Source organism: Cupressus sempervirens, chromosome 8 (genome assembly GCF_028749045.1).
Source record: "Cupressus sempervirens isolate cs-2001-9-10 chromosome 8, ASM2874904v1, whole genome shotgun sequence".
Taxonomy (NCBI): domain Eukaryota; kingdom Viridiplantae; phylum Streptophyta; class Pinopsida; order Cupressales; family Cupressaceae; genus Cupressus; species Cupressus sempervirens.
Genome location: NC_143125.1, coordinates 541,590,902 through 541,612,734, shown reverse-complemented (window position 1 = coordinate 541,612,734; position 21,833 = coordinate 541,590,902). Strand labels below are relative to the sequence as shown.

General features: G+C 34.9%; 1 protein-coding gene across 2 annotated transcripts in view; it reads left to right on the top strand.

Moving 5' to 3' along the window:
• The window catches only part of LOC149543583 (Chaperone DnaJ-domain superfamily protein), a 72,569-nt gene that overhangs the window by 25,655 nt on the left and 25,081 nt on the right, over positions 1 to 21,833 (top strand). For both annotated transcript variants that reach the window (XM_089798368.1, XM_089798369.1), the window contains exons 2-3: positions 3,400 to 3,568; positions 4,001 to 4,095. In XM_089798368.1, coding sequence (XP_089654494.1) covers positions 3,400 to 3,568; positions 4,001 to 4,095 — 264 coding nt within the window. The remainder of the gene's footprint in view (positions 1 to 3,399; positions 3,569 to 4,000; positions 4,096 to 21,833) is intronic.

The following is a 21,833-nucleotide window of genomic DNA, read 5'->3' as shown; positions in this document are numbered from 1 at the left end:
GGAAGATAATGGTCAAAATGAAAACCCGAACAACAGAAAGTGATAAATATTTTAAACACATTCTTCAAAGTACAACAAACCTTCATGGCGGCTATCAATAGTAGAACATAACAATAGAACAACAAATCCCTTCCAGTAGCAAGCAAATAATTTCATGGTAGCATGTATGGAAAACACAGAAATGGCAATCAAATCTTTTGAAATACATTTCCATATTCATGGCGGCCAATTCAAAAAACCAGTAAATCTATATTCATGGCAGCACGCAAGGCATAGGAAAACCCAACAAACCCTCATGGCGGCTCAGCAGAAAGGAAAATGCGACAATGATAAAGGGAAACAATAGCATTACCTTTAATGCTTAAGAAAGAGCATTCTTTAGCAGTGGCCGCAAATAATCAACAAAACCCATATGCGTGGTGTGCAAACTAGAACGTATGTGTTATACATTCATCTTTCTTTGCATTTAACAACAATATCTCCCAGTGGCGGTGTTACAAGCTCACCAGCAGCAGGAAGAATAGGTCCAGTATATCAAAGAAGGCCCAGACAAAGACCAGTAGCAATGGTGGCCCAAACCCGCATTTTCCTCCATGGCGGCAAGAGCTCATCTTTCACATTTTGCAAAATATAAAATCAAAAACATTTGATGTGGTTTAGGGTATTCATAAGAGACCTCTAGAACTTTCTCTTTCCCATCATTTTTGTGGGGATATTTTCATTCTTTTCCAAGTCTCATATTTCATGCCGTGACCTTCTCAATTTTGCTTGGCTTTACTCATGATTTTGCAAAAATATCTTTCTCTAATTTTATTTTTAAGATAAGATGAATATTTTGGATTATGCATTATAGTGTTAGGAGTGTGATTTTAATATATCAATGTTAACAATGTTATTAAGTGATTTATGAGTTAAATCATTTAATTGAAATTATTAACATTATTAATCCAATTGATATATTATAACAAAACTCATAATACTATAACAAATATCTTTTTTATTTTTACTATTTTTTGAATTAATAATATCTATTATAAAATTTATAATTTATAATTCAATAAATATCAACTAGATTAATAATGTTAAGTGATTTAAAGTATCATTTATTAACATTATTAATACAATTAATACTTATTGAAATATAAATTATAAATGTTATAATAAACATTATTAATTTAAATATTAAACAATTTATGATTTATTTATCTAATTGATATTAATCAATATTGACTAGATAACTAAATCAAAAAATATTTAGTATTAATGATAAGAATAAGATATTTATTTTACTTTTAAAATAAAATTAGAAGTCTTAAGATATTTTTGCAAAGTTATAGCATGAGTCATGTGTTGGTAAGACTTGCAGGCCAGAGAGTTATTACATTTTGGAGACTTTTGAGAGTTTGCTTGGAGATATAACTGCATTTATGAGGGGCAGTTATGATGATATTATCAGACCATGCCTTTTGGGCTATTTTGTACACCTTTTTAAGTCTTTTCAAAGACTCAAGTTTGGCCTCAAGGGCTGAATCCGACCCAGCATTTATGGCTTTCAAAATGCAGTTGGATGGAAAGTGCATAAGTATGAGTTGAAGGCTCATTTTGTGGAGGTTCTTCTTCTTCTTTGCCTTGTTTTGTAAGTTTTTTCAGACTTCTTGACAGGAGCAAAGATCTTTTTGTAACCCATTATTCAGAGAAATATACTGATTTGCAGCACTTTGGGACAGGAATTTCAGCTGTGCTTTCTCTTTTTCTGTGTTTGTGTGTCATATCGATGCCTTCTACAAGATTGTATCAAGTCTTTTGCAGGTTGAAAGTTGTGTTATCGAGCAGTTTTGAATTGTGAGTAATTTATTCTCCTTTTAAGGACTGTTATTTTAGCCTTCTTATCAATTTGATGCAAGGATTCTGATTATTGAGTTGTGCAAAGGAGCTTCCTTGTTACTGTTTCACTATGTGCTAGTTATATGTTAGATCTTGAAGATACTTTTTCTGGTGCATCACCCTTAGGATTTAGATTTTTATTTTTTGTTATCCTTCTTCCCTTTTCCTCCATAAAAAGAATCAGTTTCAGGTAGTAAAGTGATTTACTTGATAGGAAGCCGGCCTAGAAGCCGGAGATTCATTCTAGCCACAGTTTACCCACAACCTTGGAATGTTTCCATGTTTCTCCAAAAGGTTAAGTTTTCTGCAAACTTAATAGGGTACATTTTTGGTAGATAACAGTCATTAAACTCAAATGCATACGTTACATATTGAGGGCCTATAGGTCTGATCATAATGCCTTGGAATCTATAAAATGTGATTCAGAGTGGGTATTGTGGTTAATGAGACCATGTAAGGGAACCAACGCATTGCTTTAATGGGCTGACAGATCTCAAAAGAAAAAGTGATTGTGGCAATGTAAAATGGCAAAAGGCACTGGGAAAGCAAATGGTATTCCACCTTGGACAGGAATGGAACTCTTAAGCGATTCCATTAATCTCGTACCAAAAAAGCATAATAATACCAAAGCAGACACATTCAATGAAGAAAATCTTTGAATTTGCCTTTATATCCGCATTGTTTGGGATAGAAATCAAGCTCTGATAGGTTCTAACCCGTGCCGCCTAGCTGATTTGTTTTTAAAACGTTTCATATGTCCACCAATCTTGGAAGGCCATTTTTTGTTCACACACCAGACCTTGATTTTCACATCATGTTTGATATTATTGCTGCTTACTGAGATTTCTCATTGCCAAACATTTTACTTCATTTAGCAGTCAATGTTTTATAGATTTTCATAATGCCCTGGTAATTGTTACTGAAGACTAAGACCTAAGATTTTTAATATAATCAACATGCCTAATTGAGCTCTATGGTCAAGGTGAAATATTCTTATTACCATTCAAAATGTTGACATTGTGACCAAGTTCAAGTGCTCAATATGGTTCTATTTTGGTCCTACTTTGATTCTGGTTATCCAGTTTTTTCCTTTGGTTTGCATTTTCTAACAAACATAAAAGTATCAAATATTGAACCAATAAGAACATTCTTGAGTCAAAATAATACACTCAGGCAAAATGATGAGCAAAGACAATTTGCCCATGTTCTTTCATATAAAGGTAATAGTCTAAAGATGGTTCTAATATGCTGGTTGTTAAAATGAATAGTTAACTATATGGCAAAAAATTCATTTCTGATCTAAAAATCCATAATTGTGGATATAAACTAGACAGATTCAATTCACCTCCTTTAGTTAAGCAGAATGATAAATTTTATTGCTTAGATGTCTTGATGTTTATGGTATACTTTTTTGTTTCACATCATAAGCAATTGTTCTCTTGCATGATTATATTATGACATTTTTAAATCACAAACATTTGATAAAATCCTGATTTCTGTTGTCATTGGTCTAAGCCTAATGCCCAGGAAAAGTTTATGCGCATTAAGCATGCATACAATACTTTATTGGACTCAGATTCTCACCTTAAGTATGGTTTTAGAAACCATCCAGCTGATTCAAGCGAAGAAACTAAGGAGGATTTTCAAAAGAAGTCTGGAGACGAGGATGACTTCTATGGACTGGGTGAGAAGCTTTTAACATTTCTGTTCATTTTTATTATATGTATACTGTTTGAAAGGGATTCAGATTTATGTGTTCTTGCATTCAGATTGCATAGTGGACATAATATACTCTCCCTAGATCAGAAACAGCAAAGTTGACCTAAGATTCTCCAGAATTTATGCAAAACAAATTTGCAGTACCCCTATGGCCTGGTGCTTACAAATATAATTTTTGTTGTAAAGATAAGTGATTGTCTCATGGAAGAGCTGGTTTGTATGGTGCAGGCGATATTTTTAAAGATCTACAAATATCTATAGGTAGATTTGATGTGCATCCTTTTTAATAGAACAATAGATGCGGGGAGGTTAGCTATATTGTACAAAAGTTAGCATGTCTCTCTGGGTGATGTGCTCACAAAATAATGCAATCTAGTTTCAAATCTTGATGTTGCAGGAGACTTCTTCCGGGACTTGGAAACAGAGTTTCGTAACTGGGAAGCCAATGCAGATTCACAAGAAAAACCAAAAAGCTTATGGGAAGAGCTTGCAGTGAGTAGTTTCCTTTTTTAGCAAGTGAAATTCTAAGTATGGAGGATTATTTATTGTGAATATTCTGCAAGTCAGGAAATAATAAAACAGCATTGCACCCAAAATAATTAGAAAATACAGGCTTCACACAATTTTTTGTTGTTGATGTTTTATAGCTTTAGTTGGATAAATAAAAAATCTATAATTATATCATATGTGATATAATTATTAATGAGATAAAATATGAGATATATGTTTATAATTAATGATATGTATATAATAATATTAATTGTTATTAATTGTCTAATTAATGAATTGACATGTCCCTCCAAGGGACATGTCTCTTCGTGACTTTTATTCATTATAAATATAAGAGAGAAATCTGCTTTTGGAAAATATATACCTTGAAGAGGGAACGTTAACACATTTGCAGAAATATTTCCTAAAATCTAACGTGGTATCAGAGCAGGCTGCAAATGTATCAAAGATCAATACACATTGTGTAGCATAAATGCATAAGGCGCTATGTTGAACCAGTGTCGTGGGATTTATCTCTACATTTTGATTGCACAAAAATGTCATACAGTAGAGTGGGACTGCCACACTGTCCCAGATCATGTCAAAGAGCATTGTGAAGTCTCTGTTTGACCCGATTGAATGAAAGGGACTAAGTTGTGTACAATACATGTACACATGGTGCTGATTGAATGTGGTTGGGCAAAGAACTGTCCAAGCCCAAAGGATGGGAACTTGGTGATTACCAAACTAACAAACAATCATGAGCCTTGCTAGATACAGGTTCTCAATGAATATGGCACCACTGAAAATGATGCACAATGGGTGAAGCAGATGCTTCAGAAGTGGAATAAAATGACCTTATACAACCACCCTCTCCTGCCCCGAAATTTATTCTTTGTGTTCCTCTTCAGTGATGATGTTAATCCGCCTGTTGATGTGAGGATTGGCCTTGGAAGGAGCAATGTCGACTCGAAGCACATCAATTAGGGGGTTGGGCTCATTCTTGCCTAGCAGATTGACGTGCAAAGTCGCAAGAATATTCGACCAAGGTGGTGTCACTGCACATGAACAAGATATATATTATCTTGGACCATGTTATTGGGAACATGGTTAAGTAATAAGACATCAATTGCATACATGGTTTTGAGTGGAAGATCAAAAAAAAAAACAAAAGAAAACAATGTCAAGTCAAAGCATAAAGAAAAGACGCGTCAATATAATCTGACACCGTGTACACCAATAATAAATCACATGTCAGCAATATGTGAGCCTAGAAAGAGAAAATACAAAGCAAATATTCTTCATAGCCATTCACATGCCATGGGGAAGGGTGGACCCACCACCAATAGAAATCATGGACATTTAATCTAAGGAAGGAAATCACATCGAGACAATCACTAAATGTCTATGTGGCACTGTCCTTGCTGAAGAAGGAGATCGAAGTAACAAAACCATTTGAAAGAGATGGTGTCTCTAATCAAAGGAATTCAAGTGCATATAATAAGATAGATTGAACCATGTAGAAAAGGATGAAATTATGAAAATGAGAACAAGTTCAATATTCCATCATGTGGAGTCCTTAGTGGAAGTAATAATTTGAACCAATTATATTGTTTCTTCACTTAACCCACTAGCAAGGATGTTAAGTGTTGAATGGGATAAACTTTCACATAATTGGGAGATTGGAGTCACATTGATGAGTTAGAAGATATCAAAGAAGTCAAACTTTCAAATGTACTTGAACACTCCATGTGAATTAGGAGATGATTTAGGGAGGTACATGCGTCACGAACCTAGACCCAATATATCATCACCATAATATTTAAAGTTAGAATAAATATATAAAAGGTGAATTAAAAGGAAGTGAGAAGATGAGAGTATGTGATGAGAAGGAACTCTCTTACGCCAATCTCAAATCCTAAGAGGATTCGTCATTCTGGCGTCATTTTTTGTCTACATGAGATAAGTACTTTTTATTACATTTCTCTACTCATTATTTGTATTTCTATATGTGAGCTAATTTCCTTGATCTTCTCTGAGAATGTTTTTGATTAGATAAACAGGTTTTACAAGGATCCTGAAACCCAATAGTTAAAACATATAAGGTTGATAATAAGCGTGAAAGCCCAGCCAAAAAAGTATAAGTTCAGAGGCTGATAATAAGCATAAAGCCCAGCCAAAAAGTGAAGTTCTAAGAAAAGACCAGGAAAAAAGACAAGTAATACCACGGCCTAAAGCCAAAACAAAAGCCAAAAGACATAGAAAAACAAAAGAATAGGTGAAAGTTATTCCTCGTTCTTTCGCTCCAGCTCTTGCATTACCTGAGCAGCCTCAAAGGCCAGTTGATTCTCCTCCGCTTCCAGCTGTTGCGCCCTTTGGTCCCCCTGGACTTGATCAGGAATGGTGTTGTCCTTTGCAGAGTCATCCTCTGTTCTGGCTTCTTCCCTGTCTTTTCCTTCCTCATCATCCTGCATTTCTCTGTCTTTGATCCAGCCCGTAAGAGAGATGATGTTGTTGTTAATGGAGCTTAACAAAGAGAACATCTGATTCGCAAGGTTGTGATTGCAGTTCTCCAGGTTGTGTATCCTTCTTTCTGCCAAACTGAGCCTATCAGCCGAATCCGTCCTCCTGTTAGCATCCATCCCATTCCTTGTTGCCTCAATATGTCTCACCTGTTCTTTGACCTCCTCCAGCTCGTGGAAAAGCCATTTGATTGATCTAAAATTGTCAATCATACTGTTACGAGCATTATTCAAGAGGTTCATCTCTGTCTCCCTGGTTCTGTCCGAAATAGCCACTATCGTCGGGTCAATGAGTTCTTCCAGCCGCGGTTCATCTTGATTTTCCACGAGGATTTGGGTATTCATGGCCTCCCTGAAGATGCCCATCTTCGAAGTCCTGACATTAAAGTTTTTCCAAGCTTTACTCCTATCATTGACTTGCACTTCCCCTTCTGCATTCCCTGCATTCTCCTCTTTCTACTCCTCAGGTTGGGCTTGGAGGTGGATAGGAGATAGGGGCAGCACTGACGCCTCCTCAAATTGAGAGCGCACTTCCTCCAAATTCTCCCTCTTGCGTTTCTTCCTTCCACTTTCATCTTCTCTGAGAATGTTATTACAGGAAAAAAAGGGAGATTGAGATTCAAAGGGAGGTTAACATTTCAGGCAACCTTGAAAGAGAGGGAGCATATAGATGATATGATTCAATCAACCTTTAGTGGTCTCGGTCTTATTAATTGAGAGGGAGGAAACCATGTTGATATGGATTCTCTAGTGGTCAATAAATTGTTGCAATCAAGAGGATTGTGATTCATACATTGTGACCATGTGATTTTTTAATAGGCTTACCCCCTGTGTATATCATGAGGAAGTGACGACTTCCAAATGATCACCACTTGTATTTAGAGAAGTTGTTGTAAGGTGACGATCTTACAATAACTTGTATTATGAAATCAAACAATTTGAGTAAATGGTGAATGTCTTGCATCTCAACATTTTGGGAGACCATTACTCGGAGTATTCAATGAATATCATTGATATTTTGGGAGGCCAATTACTCTTGATATCATATATGATATCAAACCTTATTTTCAGTAATTGGTGAATATCGTATGATATTCTGCGAGACCAATACTTGTGATGTCAAATGTGATATCACACCTTATTTGAGTACTTGGTTAATATCGGATGTTGATATTTTGGGAGGCCGATACTCTTGATATCAGATGTGATATCTAAACCTTTTGAGTACTTGGTGAATATTGTTGATATTCTGGGAGACCAATACTCATAATATCAACTGTGATTCCAAAATGATGGATACCTTCTAATCAAGGATATCCTTAATCTTGCTAACTTAATATTACATTGAGGTAATAAATGTGTTTATCCTCCCTAGCTAAGAGGGAGTGTTGATGTTTTATAGCTTTAGTCAGATAAATAAAAAATATATAATTATATCATATGTGATATAATTATATATGAGATAAAATATGAGATATATGTTTATAATTAATGATATATATATATATATATAATTTATTGTTATTAATTGTCTAATTAATGAATTGACATGTCCCTTCAAGGGACATGTCTCTTCGTGACTTATATTCATTATAAATATAAGAGAGAAATCTGCTTTTGGAAAATATATACCTTGAAGAGGGAATGTTAATACATTTGCAAAAATATTTCCTAAAATCTATCAAATTTGAGTTAACCATTTTAATATGTTCTATACTTCCATTAAAAGAATATGCAATCTTTCATTCATTAGTCATAATCATTGCCTCAACAATGTGGCCATATGCAGGTAGGTATGTGTTAAGCACATGTTTAAGTTTTTAAGACACTTCTGATAAATGGCTCTCTGGGACTCAATGCTTTAGTAAACTTAGTGACCAATGGTCTACTATTTATGGTAAACTTTGTGACCAATGGTCTACTATTTATGTTTCAGCTGATCTAATTCCTTAAGAGATTCTGTATCTCATATATTATACAATCAAGTTTAATTGATTCCAAATATTCCATCTTTGCATTAGTTACATGTTAGATCAGTTGATTATTGTTAATTGACAATTTGTTCCTATAAAAATTAATTACTTTGGACTCTGTTCGTATCCATAAATAAAGACAAATTACTACCAACAGCTGGGTAAGTTATATGAAAATTAAATTAGTTACATGTTAGGTCAGTTGATTGTTGTTGGTTGACAGATTTTTCCTTCTAAAAATGAATTATTTCTGACTATATTCTTGTTCAATTAATTAAGAGACATTACTGCTGTCAGTTGGACATTTAATGAAAATTATTTACCTCTGAATTTTAAAAGGTACATCTCCCTCATATGATCAAATTCTGATTTTTTAAGGGATGTGCTTTTTTAACCATGAAAGACAATCAACATTCATCCATAATCACAAAATAAATGCAGTTAAGAACTTCTCTATAACAAATGAAAATGAATCTTAAAATAATACTCCAATATACAGATTGTAATATCAATAGAAAAATATGAACTTGAAATGAAAGATTTCGCCCCATAAAGAAAGGAAACAAATACTTTGTAAATATGTACCACACTCATAAACTGAAGCACAAAGACTTGTGATTATTTTAAAACATAAATATTCAATTTTGCCTGTGCACAGACTCGCAAATTCCTTTCCAACTGTCAAAACTTTTGTATTTCTACTTGATAATCAGTATCAAACTTTTGGAAAAACTGGGCATGCTTAACAATGTCCATCAGTTACATATTTAAAGAATTGTAAAAGTAGTTGTTTATCGAATTCTTTGAAACAGTTCTTATAAAATAGTCAAGATTTTATAGAGTAAAACATTTGACAATGTAGTTATATCCATAGGAAAACAAATTCGTTGCTTAGGTGACATGTTTTGGGAGTCTTCCTCAAATCTACCATCTTCTTGCTGGCTGCCTCCCTAACCTTGTAATCCTTGAGTGCTTGAGTGACTGCTGGCATTTCTGTGTGTTGGGGAATAATGACATTCTTTGTTCATAGCTTTCGTAGTGTCTTGCTTCCCCTAATACCATCTGCTTTTGTCAGGTAGGTTGTTGGGTAATCTTCATACTGTGCCAAGGCTGAATCAATTGCTGCAACATACACATTCTCCTTACAAAATGCCATCTTCAAAATTTTTTTTCTTCAAATGCACTCCAGTTGTTGGGAGCCCTTTATATATATCAGACACAATCTGATTGCAATTTATCTGTAGTTTTTTCTGCTCTATTAATTTTGTTTCTAGAATGTACCCCTCCACTCTGTGCTCTTTCTCCACATTATGCATCTCATGTCATCAACACTTGGGAGAATTTGTTCAGCCACTACTTTATCTATGCCCAAGTCTAAGATTTCTTTTAATTCTTTATCCACCTGCTGCCATATAGCCTCTTCATGTGTGGTCTTTGTAATCGCCATTTCAATAGCTCCTTTCAGTGGCCTAATGTCCTCATAAACTTTCTTCTGTTTTCAATAAATGCACTTCCCTTAGCTTTAATATCTTTCACCCATTCTTCAGCTACTCTGCCAAAAATCTATGCCTGTAATTTATTCACTTTACCTGTAGCTGAACTTGGGTCAAAAGAAGAACTGGCTTGACTTATAGGTTAGGGAGTTGACGATATCAAACAATCAGTAAGGACCTGCACCAGCTTCTTCAAATTATCCTTATCTTGTTTAACTTTGACTATTCTCTAAACCAGCTTTGAGGCAGTAACTTGGAAATTGTGTACATCTCCATCTTCCGCCAGATGGTCCCAAGTTAATCTTGGTCATATTGTGTTCACTGGCAGAGGCCTGACTGGATTACTTTTGGGCAGAATGATGAGCTATCACAGTACATAAACCTCCAGCATTGTCACTCTCCATCAATCTAGATGTGGTCTTCAGTTTCTTGGCTTTAGGAGTTCCCTGCAACAGCTGTCCAACAATAGCTGTATGGAAGATTGGCTGGAAATACTTTCCCTTTTTTAGAAAGAATATTTTTGAGTCATGAAGGAGAGGATGGAGCAACTAAGGTCCTTGTTTCTGATTGAGGACCAGGAGACACAAATTGTAGAGCTCTTCTCAAAGGGGGAGTCTTTGAGATATTATGTTCAGCAGAAGGAGTAGGATCAAGGTAGAGGCCTTCCTGAAATATTCTGTGGATGTTCAGAAGAGTCATTAGGAAGGAATTCACCTGGCTAAGATTCAGATGTATCTTCAACAATCACTTCTCTAAGGACCTCTTTCTTTTTCTCACCTTCCTTATTCTTTGGAGGTGCATCGCCACAAGGCTTCTCTATCTTCCCTATCTTTTCTGGGGATTCCTTGCTATCGGCTTCTCCTCTAGGTGGACTCATTTGTTGGCCAGAAAGAAGCAATCAACATCTAATGGTCTCATTTGTTGACCAGAAGGAAGCGATCTGCCAGATGTTAAAGCTGTTTGTATTGAGCCTGGGTTACTCTGTGTCTCAGTATCTTGTGGTCCTTGTGGCTGCACTTTTGATGTTTCAGCCTTTTTGGCCAACCATTCTTGATTTCTTTTTAGAGCAACAACAGTTTTGATCTCATTATGTCTTCTTGAGACTCCAATCTATATGCATAACTGGTTGCATTTGGATACGGTTGATGAAGATTGGATCTACAATATTTGACTCATCGTCTTCAACACCTAATACATCCCAATCCAATTGGAAAGTGACACTTTGTCTGAGTGATATCTCATCCAGCTTCATCTCAACTCATAATCATTGGCATAGTTTGCTCAATAATCCTTAAGTTTGGAAGTTGGTTTAATGTTGGACCCAATCGTAGGTTATTCTTCACAAGTATTTGCTTTCAAAGGGAAATCTCATTCATAGAATTGCACAGAATATTTTATCACTTCTTTTTCAATATTAAGGGCATTAGATTTTGATTTCATTGAGTAGAATCCAAGGTCCATAGGGATTTGGATACACGCCTTTCACCTTTTAGAGCACCTGTTATTAACATATGTAATCTGCACATTTCTATAAGGACAAAATTATCCTCAGCATACTTAGGCAGCCTATATATGGTAAACCATCAAACCCTCCTACTCTGATGTAGGTAAATCTCTGAAACTGAATAAAATGGTTTTCATATTAGTAAATCAACCTTTTAGCCTCAGGGGATTCTCTGACCCAAATCACCTGGTATCTCCTGTTAAAATTTCAAACCAGAATATAGATTTGCAACACATGGAATAAAAAACTCTAAAATAACAGATAACACTAATGAGTAATCCAGGGAAAAACCCTCCTCTTGAGGGAAACAACCCAGTCCACAAAAGATGATGCCTTTATTGAGAGTCTCAAAACGAATTATAAAATTGCTGCTTATGATTGAATCCTTCATAACTATCAATTAATAAGTCTGATGATGCTCTTATTCAGAATCTCACAATCTCTGGTATAATAACAACTTATCAAATGTATAACACAAAATGCTAAACGATCATGAACAGATTGTAATTTTTACACAGAACAAAATGTATGACTGCAGACAGACCATTTGCTTCACATGATACATAGAAAATATATATCTTCTACCCAGAAGAAATCACGGCACCAAAATATCAGAGCTGAGCATATACAAAAAAAAAAATTGAGCAGATTTGATACTAGGAACAATGAAGAAAAATGCTCTTTTGTCTTCACTTGAAAAAATACTTAAAGAGCACATGATACTCTAAAAGACCTCATGAATACCAATAGTCAGGAGTTGAGAAACAACTGTGGCAATCAGGAGAGTGAACTGATGCCTCCATAGAATACCAGCACTCATAAAGAATATTGATGAGCTTCCATAAATGCAATAAGCACTTATGATAACTGTTGTCATTAGAGTCGACACACTCTCAATGCCATGTCATTGCATACATGGTGCCAGGAGAGATACAAGTCAGAAAAATCATGAACACAGGAGATAGAATCATATAGCACAATATGATAAATAAAAAGAACAAAGAGCATTGAAATGCTACAGATCATGCCCAGCAGAGCCATAGAAGGAAAACTGCTTCTGCTCAACCCCCAAAAATGGAAAGCCTCAAATACAGTAAGGAATGACTACAGAAACAACAGCTTGATGATTTACAATCAGTCATTATGACTGAAAATTCTGAGCAAGTCAAACACTGCTATAAAGATCTCTACCGCACTTACTAACTTCAACACTTCCTCTTAGCAAAAGAGAAATCTTCTATAGATCATCACATAACAAGTACTCATAGCTGCAACCAAAAAGAATGTCAACAAAATCCTCATAACCGATTTTCTCAATGTAAAATTGTTATCTCAACACAACAATATTCACCATAGCTACACCCATAGGGTGAAACGGGAAAAATAAACAGAAAACTAAGTCATGGAGTCTCAGGCATGACTTTCACCATGGCTACTCCCCGAGGGTGGAACAATGGCTTTCACCTCAAAACTTCTCTCGTACAAAAGAATGCATTTACAAGGGATTTCACCTCAAACTTCTCTCGCAGAAAAAAACTCATTAACAAGGGATTGCACCTCAAACTTCTCTCACTAAGAAGAACAAAAAAATAAGGGATTGTCCCTTGCACCTCGAATTTCTCTGAGAGAACTCATTAACAAGGGTTTGCACCTCAAACTTATGCACAGAGAAGAACTCATTAACAAGGAATCACACCTCAAACTTCTCTTACAGAGAACTCCTTAACAAGATGAATATGACTTATGGCATGTTGTTGGTAAAATTATAAAACAGCTGACGGGTAGATTAGCATGTAGTCGGTAATTGTTATGTAGCCAACATGTGGCCGACAGGCCCCTTCGGGAAGGTATATGTACACCATTTGAGATTGTTGTAATCATCATTGGAAGCACTATGTAATCTCTTTGGCATATATGTGAATAATAAAAGGAGTACTGCTGTGTTACATGTTCTTGTCTATTGTCTGTATGCATTAAACTATTTACCCCATACAGTAAACATGGGAGTGGTCATCAATGAAAGTAACATAATATCAAAAACCAAGTAAAGAAGAAACTAACATAGGACCACATAAGTCAGAATGAATCAGCTCTAGGACATTCTTTGCTCTAGATTCATTGCTATGAAAAGGATTTTTAACATTACTACGTAGAACACACCCTTTGCAGACACCCTCATTTTCTTGATTCAGCTTAGGAAGGCCAACTACCACCCTCTCCATTGAAGACAAGGTTCTCAAATCAAGATATACATACCTTTTGTGCCACAACTTGTATGCTTAAAATGTGGGCACACTTCTATGAGTCATTATATTCAAGATTTCTCAAAAATGAGGTCTCGAATGGCGACTCATAGCTCCCTATTCATGGGGTGCAGGGGTTTGTAATAGAGGCCCTCAGTCTGACCTAGTTTGTGCCCATACAAGTACACCACGAAAAAAAAGATTCAATGATCTAATATGCATGCAAATGGAAATTAAAAAAAACTAATCTAAATGATAACAATGCAAAACAATGCAATAAATGAAATCTAATCTATGAAAAGAAATAACAATGCAGATCTAATCTATAAAAGCAAGATCTAATCTATCAATGCAAGATCTAAGCTAACATGAAAATCAAAGTATGGATCATGATGATGGAAGCCATGCATGCAAGAGAGAATGAGACAAGAAGATAGAAGTTCTCCACAAAAGCTTTAATATTCAAAACTCCCCCTTCAAAAATCACTCTCCAAACTTGCAACATAACAATAACATAATAATGGGTGTCTCTAAAATGAGGAGAGGGCTCTCCCTTATAAAGAAGATTGGACGATCTAGATTGAGAGGAAAAAGATTTAATCAAGGGTGGAGAAATAATGATCCATGTGAACTAAAGATCCACCAATGAGAAAAGTGGAGTGGTTGAGAAGAAAGTGGAGAAAGGATGAAAATAAGTCCCATATTAAGTGTAGATAAAAGATTTATTTAATTTTTTATTTGTTTTAACTCCTTTTTCATCAAAAAGAGATTTAAGTGGGATATTTTATTTAATTAAAAGGGAGCAAGTTCTTTTAATTAAATAAGAAATATTTAATCAAATTAAAAGAGGAGTTTTTCTCTTAATTAATTAAATGTAGATGAATTATTTAATTAAAAGAGAGGTTTTCTTTTAATTAAATGGAGACTTATTTTATTTAATTAAAAGAGAGCAAGTTCTTTTAATTAAATAGGAATTATTTAATTAAATTAAAAGAGAGGTCTTTCTCTTAATTAATTTAATGTGGATGAACTATTTAATTAAAAGAGAAGTTTTCTTTTAATTAAATGGGGACTTATTTTATTTAATTAAAAGAGAGCAAGTTCTTTTAATTAAATAGGAAATGTTTACTTAAATTAAAATAGAGGTTTTTCTCTTAATTAATTAAATGTGGATGCACTATTTAATTAAAAGAGAGGTTTTCTTTTAATTAAACGGGGACTTATTTTATTTAATTAAAAGAGAGCAAGTTCTTTTAATTAAATAAGACTTAGAATAAAATGATCAACCTTAGAAATAAAAAAAATTGAATTTGATCAAGGAAATTGATTTGAATTGATTTAATAAAATATTACACACCATTGATTTAGGAAATTTGATAAATTGATAAATTGAATAATGGGGGCCCATAGTCTAGGCGACCATTTTAGGGTGCATACACATCTTACTTGAACTTGATGAATCATGTGCAAGAACTTGAATAGAATGGGCTGAAATTCTATAAATTTCGACATAATAAACGCCAATCTTACGGGCTGAATTAATACTTGTGTTCTTCTTCCATGCAAGAACTTTTCCATCGGCAAAACAAACATTGTAACCTTTATCTTCTAATGCAGAAATGGAAATCAGATTCCTCTTAATTCCAGGATCTCACTCCAATGGTGAGGAGCTCCTGAGTCTAGCTGAAAAGAGGTAGAACCAGCACCATTTGCAAAGTAGTAAGCATCATCACCCATGATAACCTATAGATGAGAGTGTTTTTCTTCTAGATTAAAAGATGCTCATGATACCTGCAATAATCCAAGTATTACTGTCAGTAGGAATATTTCTAGATAGGGCAGAAACAAATAGGAACCCCTCTTCATTTTCACTTGACTCTCTAGGGGAAAATGCATTTCAACATCAGTCGCAGCAACTTGATGCTTAGGTCTAGAGTTACAACCTCTATCAAAGTGACCAAATTTGTCACATTTGAAACACCGAACTCTAGATAGATCCCTTTTCTTTTTCTTGAATTCAGAGCTGAATCAGAATATTTATCTTTGAGCCTCTTGAAGTTAGCTTTCTTCCTTTCCGCTTTAGAAGTGTGAGCAGCAAGTACATGATCATTTTCATGATGAGCTTTATGTCTGACACCTTTAGCTCCTAACCTGCATTCCTCCTGAATGCAATCAGCACTTAATTGATCAATCTTAGAAGTTCATCTCTTCCATTAATTCCTTGGATGAAGGATTCCCATGAGTGGGGAAGTCCATTCATGGCTAACATAACGAAATCTTTGTCTGCAAAGGTTTCTCCAATGGCATTGAGCTGATCTTTTAACTCTTATCATTTTCATAAAGAAAGAAACAACTGATTCTCTAGCCATTTTGACATGAAGAAGTTGATGTCTCAAGGTTAGAGCTCTACTAGTGTTGTTGAATTCATATAATTCTTTCAAAGTCTGAAACATAACGTTGGCTGAATTGAACTTTGAAATAATAGGAACCAGGTGCTCTTTAACATAATTGATTAGAATCTTCCTTGCCATGATTTTATTATTTCTTTATTGAGTTTTCTCAGCATCATCAGAAGGTTCCGTAACATCAGTATTCACATAGTCAAGAAGATCATTCTCTTCAACCACAATTAGATTTCTAAATTTCCATGAAGTGAAATTTGAAGATCCGTCCAATCTGTCTTTAACTTGCAGTCAGTTCACCATTGTAAGGAGCTAAAACACATAGACTGAAAATATAGCTAAGAGTAATGTAGAAACAAAGAAATTCTGGTTCAGGATTGTCTTCTTAAACCCTCTCTGATACCATGTTAAACTTTCGAACCAAAATATAGATTTACAACAAATTAAATAAAAAACACAAAAATAACAGATAACAATAAAGAGTTATCCAGGGAAAAACCCTCCTCTTCAAGTAAACAACCCAGCCCACAAAAGATGATGCCTTTATTCAGAATCTCAAACAAATCACGACCATGTTAAAATTTCAAACCAGAATATAGATTTGCAACAAATGAAATAAAAAATACAAAAATAACAGATAATACTAAAGAGTTATCATGGAAAAAACCTTCATCTTGAAGGAAACAACCCAGCTCACAAAAGATGATGGCTTCATTTAGAATCTCAAAACCAATAATAAAATTGCTGCTCGTGATTGAATCCTTCACAACAATCAATCAATAAGCCTGAGGATGCTCTTATTCAGAATTGCACAATCTTTGATATAATAGCAAGACAACTTATAAAATGTATCACACAAAAATACAAAATGCCAAACGATCATGAACAGATCATAATTATTACACAGAACAAAACATATCACTGCACACAAACCATTTGCTTCACATGATACAAAAAAAAAAAAATCTTCTATCCAGAAGAAAATTGTGGCTCAAATATTTCAGAGCTAAGGGTATGTTAAAATAATCTTGAGCACTATTGATACTAGGAACAAGGAAGAAAACCAATATTTTGTCTTCACTTGAAAAAAATACTGAAACGACACACGGTACTCCAGAAGACCCCGTGAATACCAATAGTTGGGAGTTAACAAGTAATCGTGGTCTGCAACATTTTGGAGAATGAACCGATGCCTCCATAGAATAACCGACAATCATAAAGAATATTGACGAGCTACCATATATGAGATGAACACCTATGATAATTGTTGTCATTAGAATTGACACACGATGCCATGTCATTGCACACATGGTATCAGGAGAGATACAAGTGATAAAAATCATGAACACAGGGGATAGAATGATATTGCACAATATGATAAATAAAGAGAACAGAGACCAGTGTAATGCTATTACTCATGCCAAGCAGAGCCATAGAAGGAAAACTGTTTCTGCTCAACCCCCCAAAATGGAAAGCCTCCAATATGGTAACGAATGACTACAAGAACAGCAACTTGATGATATACAACCAGTCATTGTGACACAGAATTCTCAGCAAGCCAAACACAGGTATAACAATCTCTATCACAGCTACTGACTTCAAAATCTCCCTTAATAGTCTCATATTAAATGCATCATTTACCTACCTGGACATTTTTTTAACATTTTTCCAGCTGCAACTGTGTAATAAATATAAATTTAAACATCATTGTCATATACTTCTGCAGGGTGAAATCCTAATTACTGCCTAGTGCAAAGTAGGGCATAGAACAAGTAAGAAGACATAGAAAAACTTTTTTAAGGGGAAGCCTACTATCATGGAATGCAATTGCTCACTAACAATTAAAGACCAATCTAAAATTGCTTTCCAACAATAAGTATTTGGATGAAGAACATCTAGTCTCCAAGACCATGAGCATATTGATCGCCTTTGAGCTTGTGCAAGAGAACAATCATATCTGGAATTTCATCTGCAAAATGAGACCTATCCAGCCTCTTCGGTAGTTGCGATTTTCCCTTCTTTGGAGTAGCAAACCACTCCCAAGCAATCGCATTTCTACATTTCATATCTGGCGAGACTTTAAAAAACTGAAGCTAGCATATACCCTCTCTCTGGTAGGCAAATGCATTCATTTATGGTTTCCCTGTTGATGGTGTTGAGCAGGTCATTATCATCTATACTGATTTCTCTTGTTTCCATATCATTACGATTTATACACTCCAAAACTAGGTTAGTGCATTGGATGACCATAGGGAAACTAACTGCCTGTAGGAGACCACTTTCTACCATTTGTTGTGGGATTACATGTCTATTTTCACTATTGACCCTTTGCCAAAAGAGACCACTTTCTACCATTTGTTGTGGGATTAGATGTCTATTTTCACTATTGACCCTTTGCCAAAAGTCATTTAAAATTCACATCCCCTAGCAGGGCATCACCAATTTTTGACATTATGCTTGTCAAACCCAATAGATGCTCATTGTTGTCCTCAATTTTGGCTTCGCAAAATTGGGGCAACCCTATGTAATTTTCTTATGGATTTGTAGGTGCACCTTCTAAGTTTTAATGTATTGATAATGTTGGGTGGATATTTTGCAATTGACAGTTTTGGGTAAAAATCCAGTCGCAAAATAGGATGACCAGCCACAATGTGTTGGATAGAGTCTCTCCTACCTTAAAGGGAAGACTCCCCCTTCTTATTGTTCCTTGGATCAACTCTAGCTAAGCAAGAAATCGAGAGATTTTGTAAAATGGGTGTTATCAATATTCTTTCTTCTTAACTTTCAAGAAAAAATCCATTTACTTGTGGAGTGAGTAATGGGCAAGGTGAATCTCTAACTACACTTCTATCAAGATCTGGAAACAATGATACCGATAAACTTTCACTAACTCAAAAGCTAGCTGAAAATGTACTGATTTGGCTCTAAGTTTGGTTGTACTTCTTTATGAAAAGCTTTACAATTAGAGCACACAAACTCTTAAAAGTAAGAATAACTTAACTATTTTGCCAATTAAGAAAGAAGTATACACTACAGACAAAGCTTCTAACTATACACTTCCACAATTGCTCTTGGTCAAAGCTCTAGCTCCAATTGCTTCTTAACTCTTTTATATTCAATTACAAGATACAATTACCCAAAACACAAGATGACATAAATCAAAGATAACTTAGATGAATTATAGACAAAGCTTATAACTCATACAAGTAACAATCTCAATCAATCAAAGTGTCATGTCCCCTTTTCAGTGACATGTTATTTTTCAGTGAATTTGCCTATTATGGACTCTCGTAGGAAGATGGTTTTGGTGAGAGAGTTATTCTGATGATTATTTGGGGATTGGATGGTCTTATTTGCTCTTGGAGAGATGGGGTTTATTATATTTTTATTTTATGTGTTATGCAGGGCCAAAATATTATAATTTTGAATTGAGTTGCACTTTTTATTTTATTAAGTTACTTTAATATAAAAGTGCATTATAAAGGGATTTCATAAAAAATATTTTATGGATACTTCTATAAGTTCTTAGAGGCTTCTTAGAAAAGTGCATAAATAGAGTGCTTGGCCTCTCATTTGGACATCCTATGACTTGAGTTTACACCACTTTTCTCTTTGAGCATTTGTGGCGCCATCTTGGTCTGTAGATTGTCATTTGATCTTTGAAAACAGAGTCTCCTAAGGATTTGCATAACCGAGGAGGTGAAATATCCTTTGAAGGGTTGCACTTTGGAAGTGGTATCAGCTACTTCAAGTTGGGCTTATTTGGACATTTCCAACAGGGTTCGATTTTCAGCTTGGACATACATTTTTGCTCATATCTCACTATTGGCTGGGAGTTTGATTTTTATTTTCTGGGAGAATTTTCCTTGGAGCCTGGTGATCATTTCAATACCAATTTCATCATCCTTCATCCTAGCATTTATTTTTGTTGGCTGTCGTACCAGTCCGTCATGTACGGTTGTACTTGCAGGCCTTATGGTTAGCAAATCAGAGGGCAGTTTGGAGTTGCATTTTCATTAATTCGCCTTCAGCATTCGGTCTCTAGCATTTGTGCAATCAAAGTTCTTTCATTTCAGTTTGTAATTGCAAGAAATTCTCAGTTGTATTCAGCCAGTAGGGTTTATTTGTAATGTGCCAAGTTGTAATGCCTTGTGATGAAAATCACATATCATATGTAAAAGCATTTGGTTATCATTGAATGAATATATTGGCACTATTTATTTGAGTAGATTTGTTGCTCAACAATTTCCTTTATTCAACATTTTACTTTCAGCAGTGTATTTAGTTTGCATGCCAAGTGTTTGACAAAATTCCACAGTTCAGTATTAGTAGTTATTAGTGGCCTATTGGTAAGGGTCATTACACAAAGTTAAGTCTCAAATGCTCCTTTGTATTCACTTTCTCTCAAAATAGTGCTACACAAACAAAGTTCTCTTGGCACAATTTCTCTAGAGCTCTTTTTGCATAAAGATAATGATGAATTTTACAATGAGGCGGCACTCTTTTATATAGGCACAGGAGTTGAGAAAAAAGTGGAGAAAAAAGTGGGTGCTACTCAACCAACTTTGACCTAGTCTAATTAGAAGAGAAATTAAAGGGTTACATGCAACTACATATGCAACTCGCATTACATCCTTTTACATACATGTAATTACACTTTTTCATATAATGCATCTTTTTAGACCTACAAACATAAAATAAAAAACAAAAACAACAATCTTAAAGATTGTTTTTCAGTGTCTTGAATTTGACAATAATATTACGCACTGTGGGAAGACCAACAATTGATATGGTCTTTGATATGGCTTCTACGCTCATTGCATTTGCATACGCTGATTTTACAACTTTAGAATTTGTTGCTAGAGAATCCAACAAATATTTCTTCGAGGATTTATACAAGGCAAACTTGTTCATTGTGTGTGAACCAAAGTCTTCAGAATCTACATCAGCATTGATCCTAATTGTATATTTTGAGTTTACTCTTTCTACTGCAATGAGGTTACCAGATTCATCAATAACATGGCACTTATCTGTTCCAAATCACAAGTAACACTTGTTTCAACTGCTTGATAATCTCCAAAGGCCGCTTGCAATTTGTGATAAGCTTTCTCAATGTTTCCTCTTTGTAACCAATGAGCCCTTGAACTTTGAAGAACATTTCACATGACGGAAGAATGCCACATGAGACCTAGGCATCTAGATCAAATCTTACCATTTCATCCCAATCATCGAGGATTCCTTTCAAATTATCTGCTTCTTGAGTCAAAGAAGAAATTAAGTTTTGCTCCATTTCATTCATCTCTTTGACACGCTTAAGAACTGCAAATGTCTCCGTGATGGCTCAAACTCCTTTAGAAATGATTTCCTCTATTCAAGACTTGGTGGCTTCAATCAACTTTCTCTCCTTAGATGTTTGAGACATAACAACAACATTGAGAAGATTGTTGCCGAATGACCTCATTCAAGCCAAAGATTTCCTGTTTCAGTTGATTTTTCTTCTCCCTTAGCTTGTGATTGCTCTTTGATACATTAGCCAATGCATCTTGAGTGTCTTGGAAACAACTTGATGGAGCCCAAATTTCCAAGTCAATTCAGGTTTTTCAT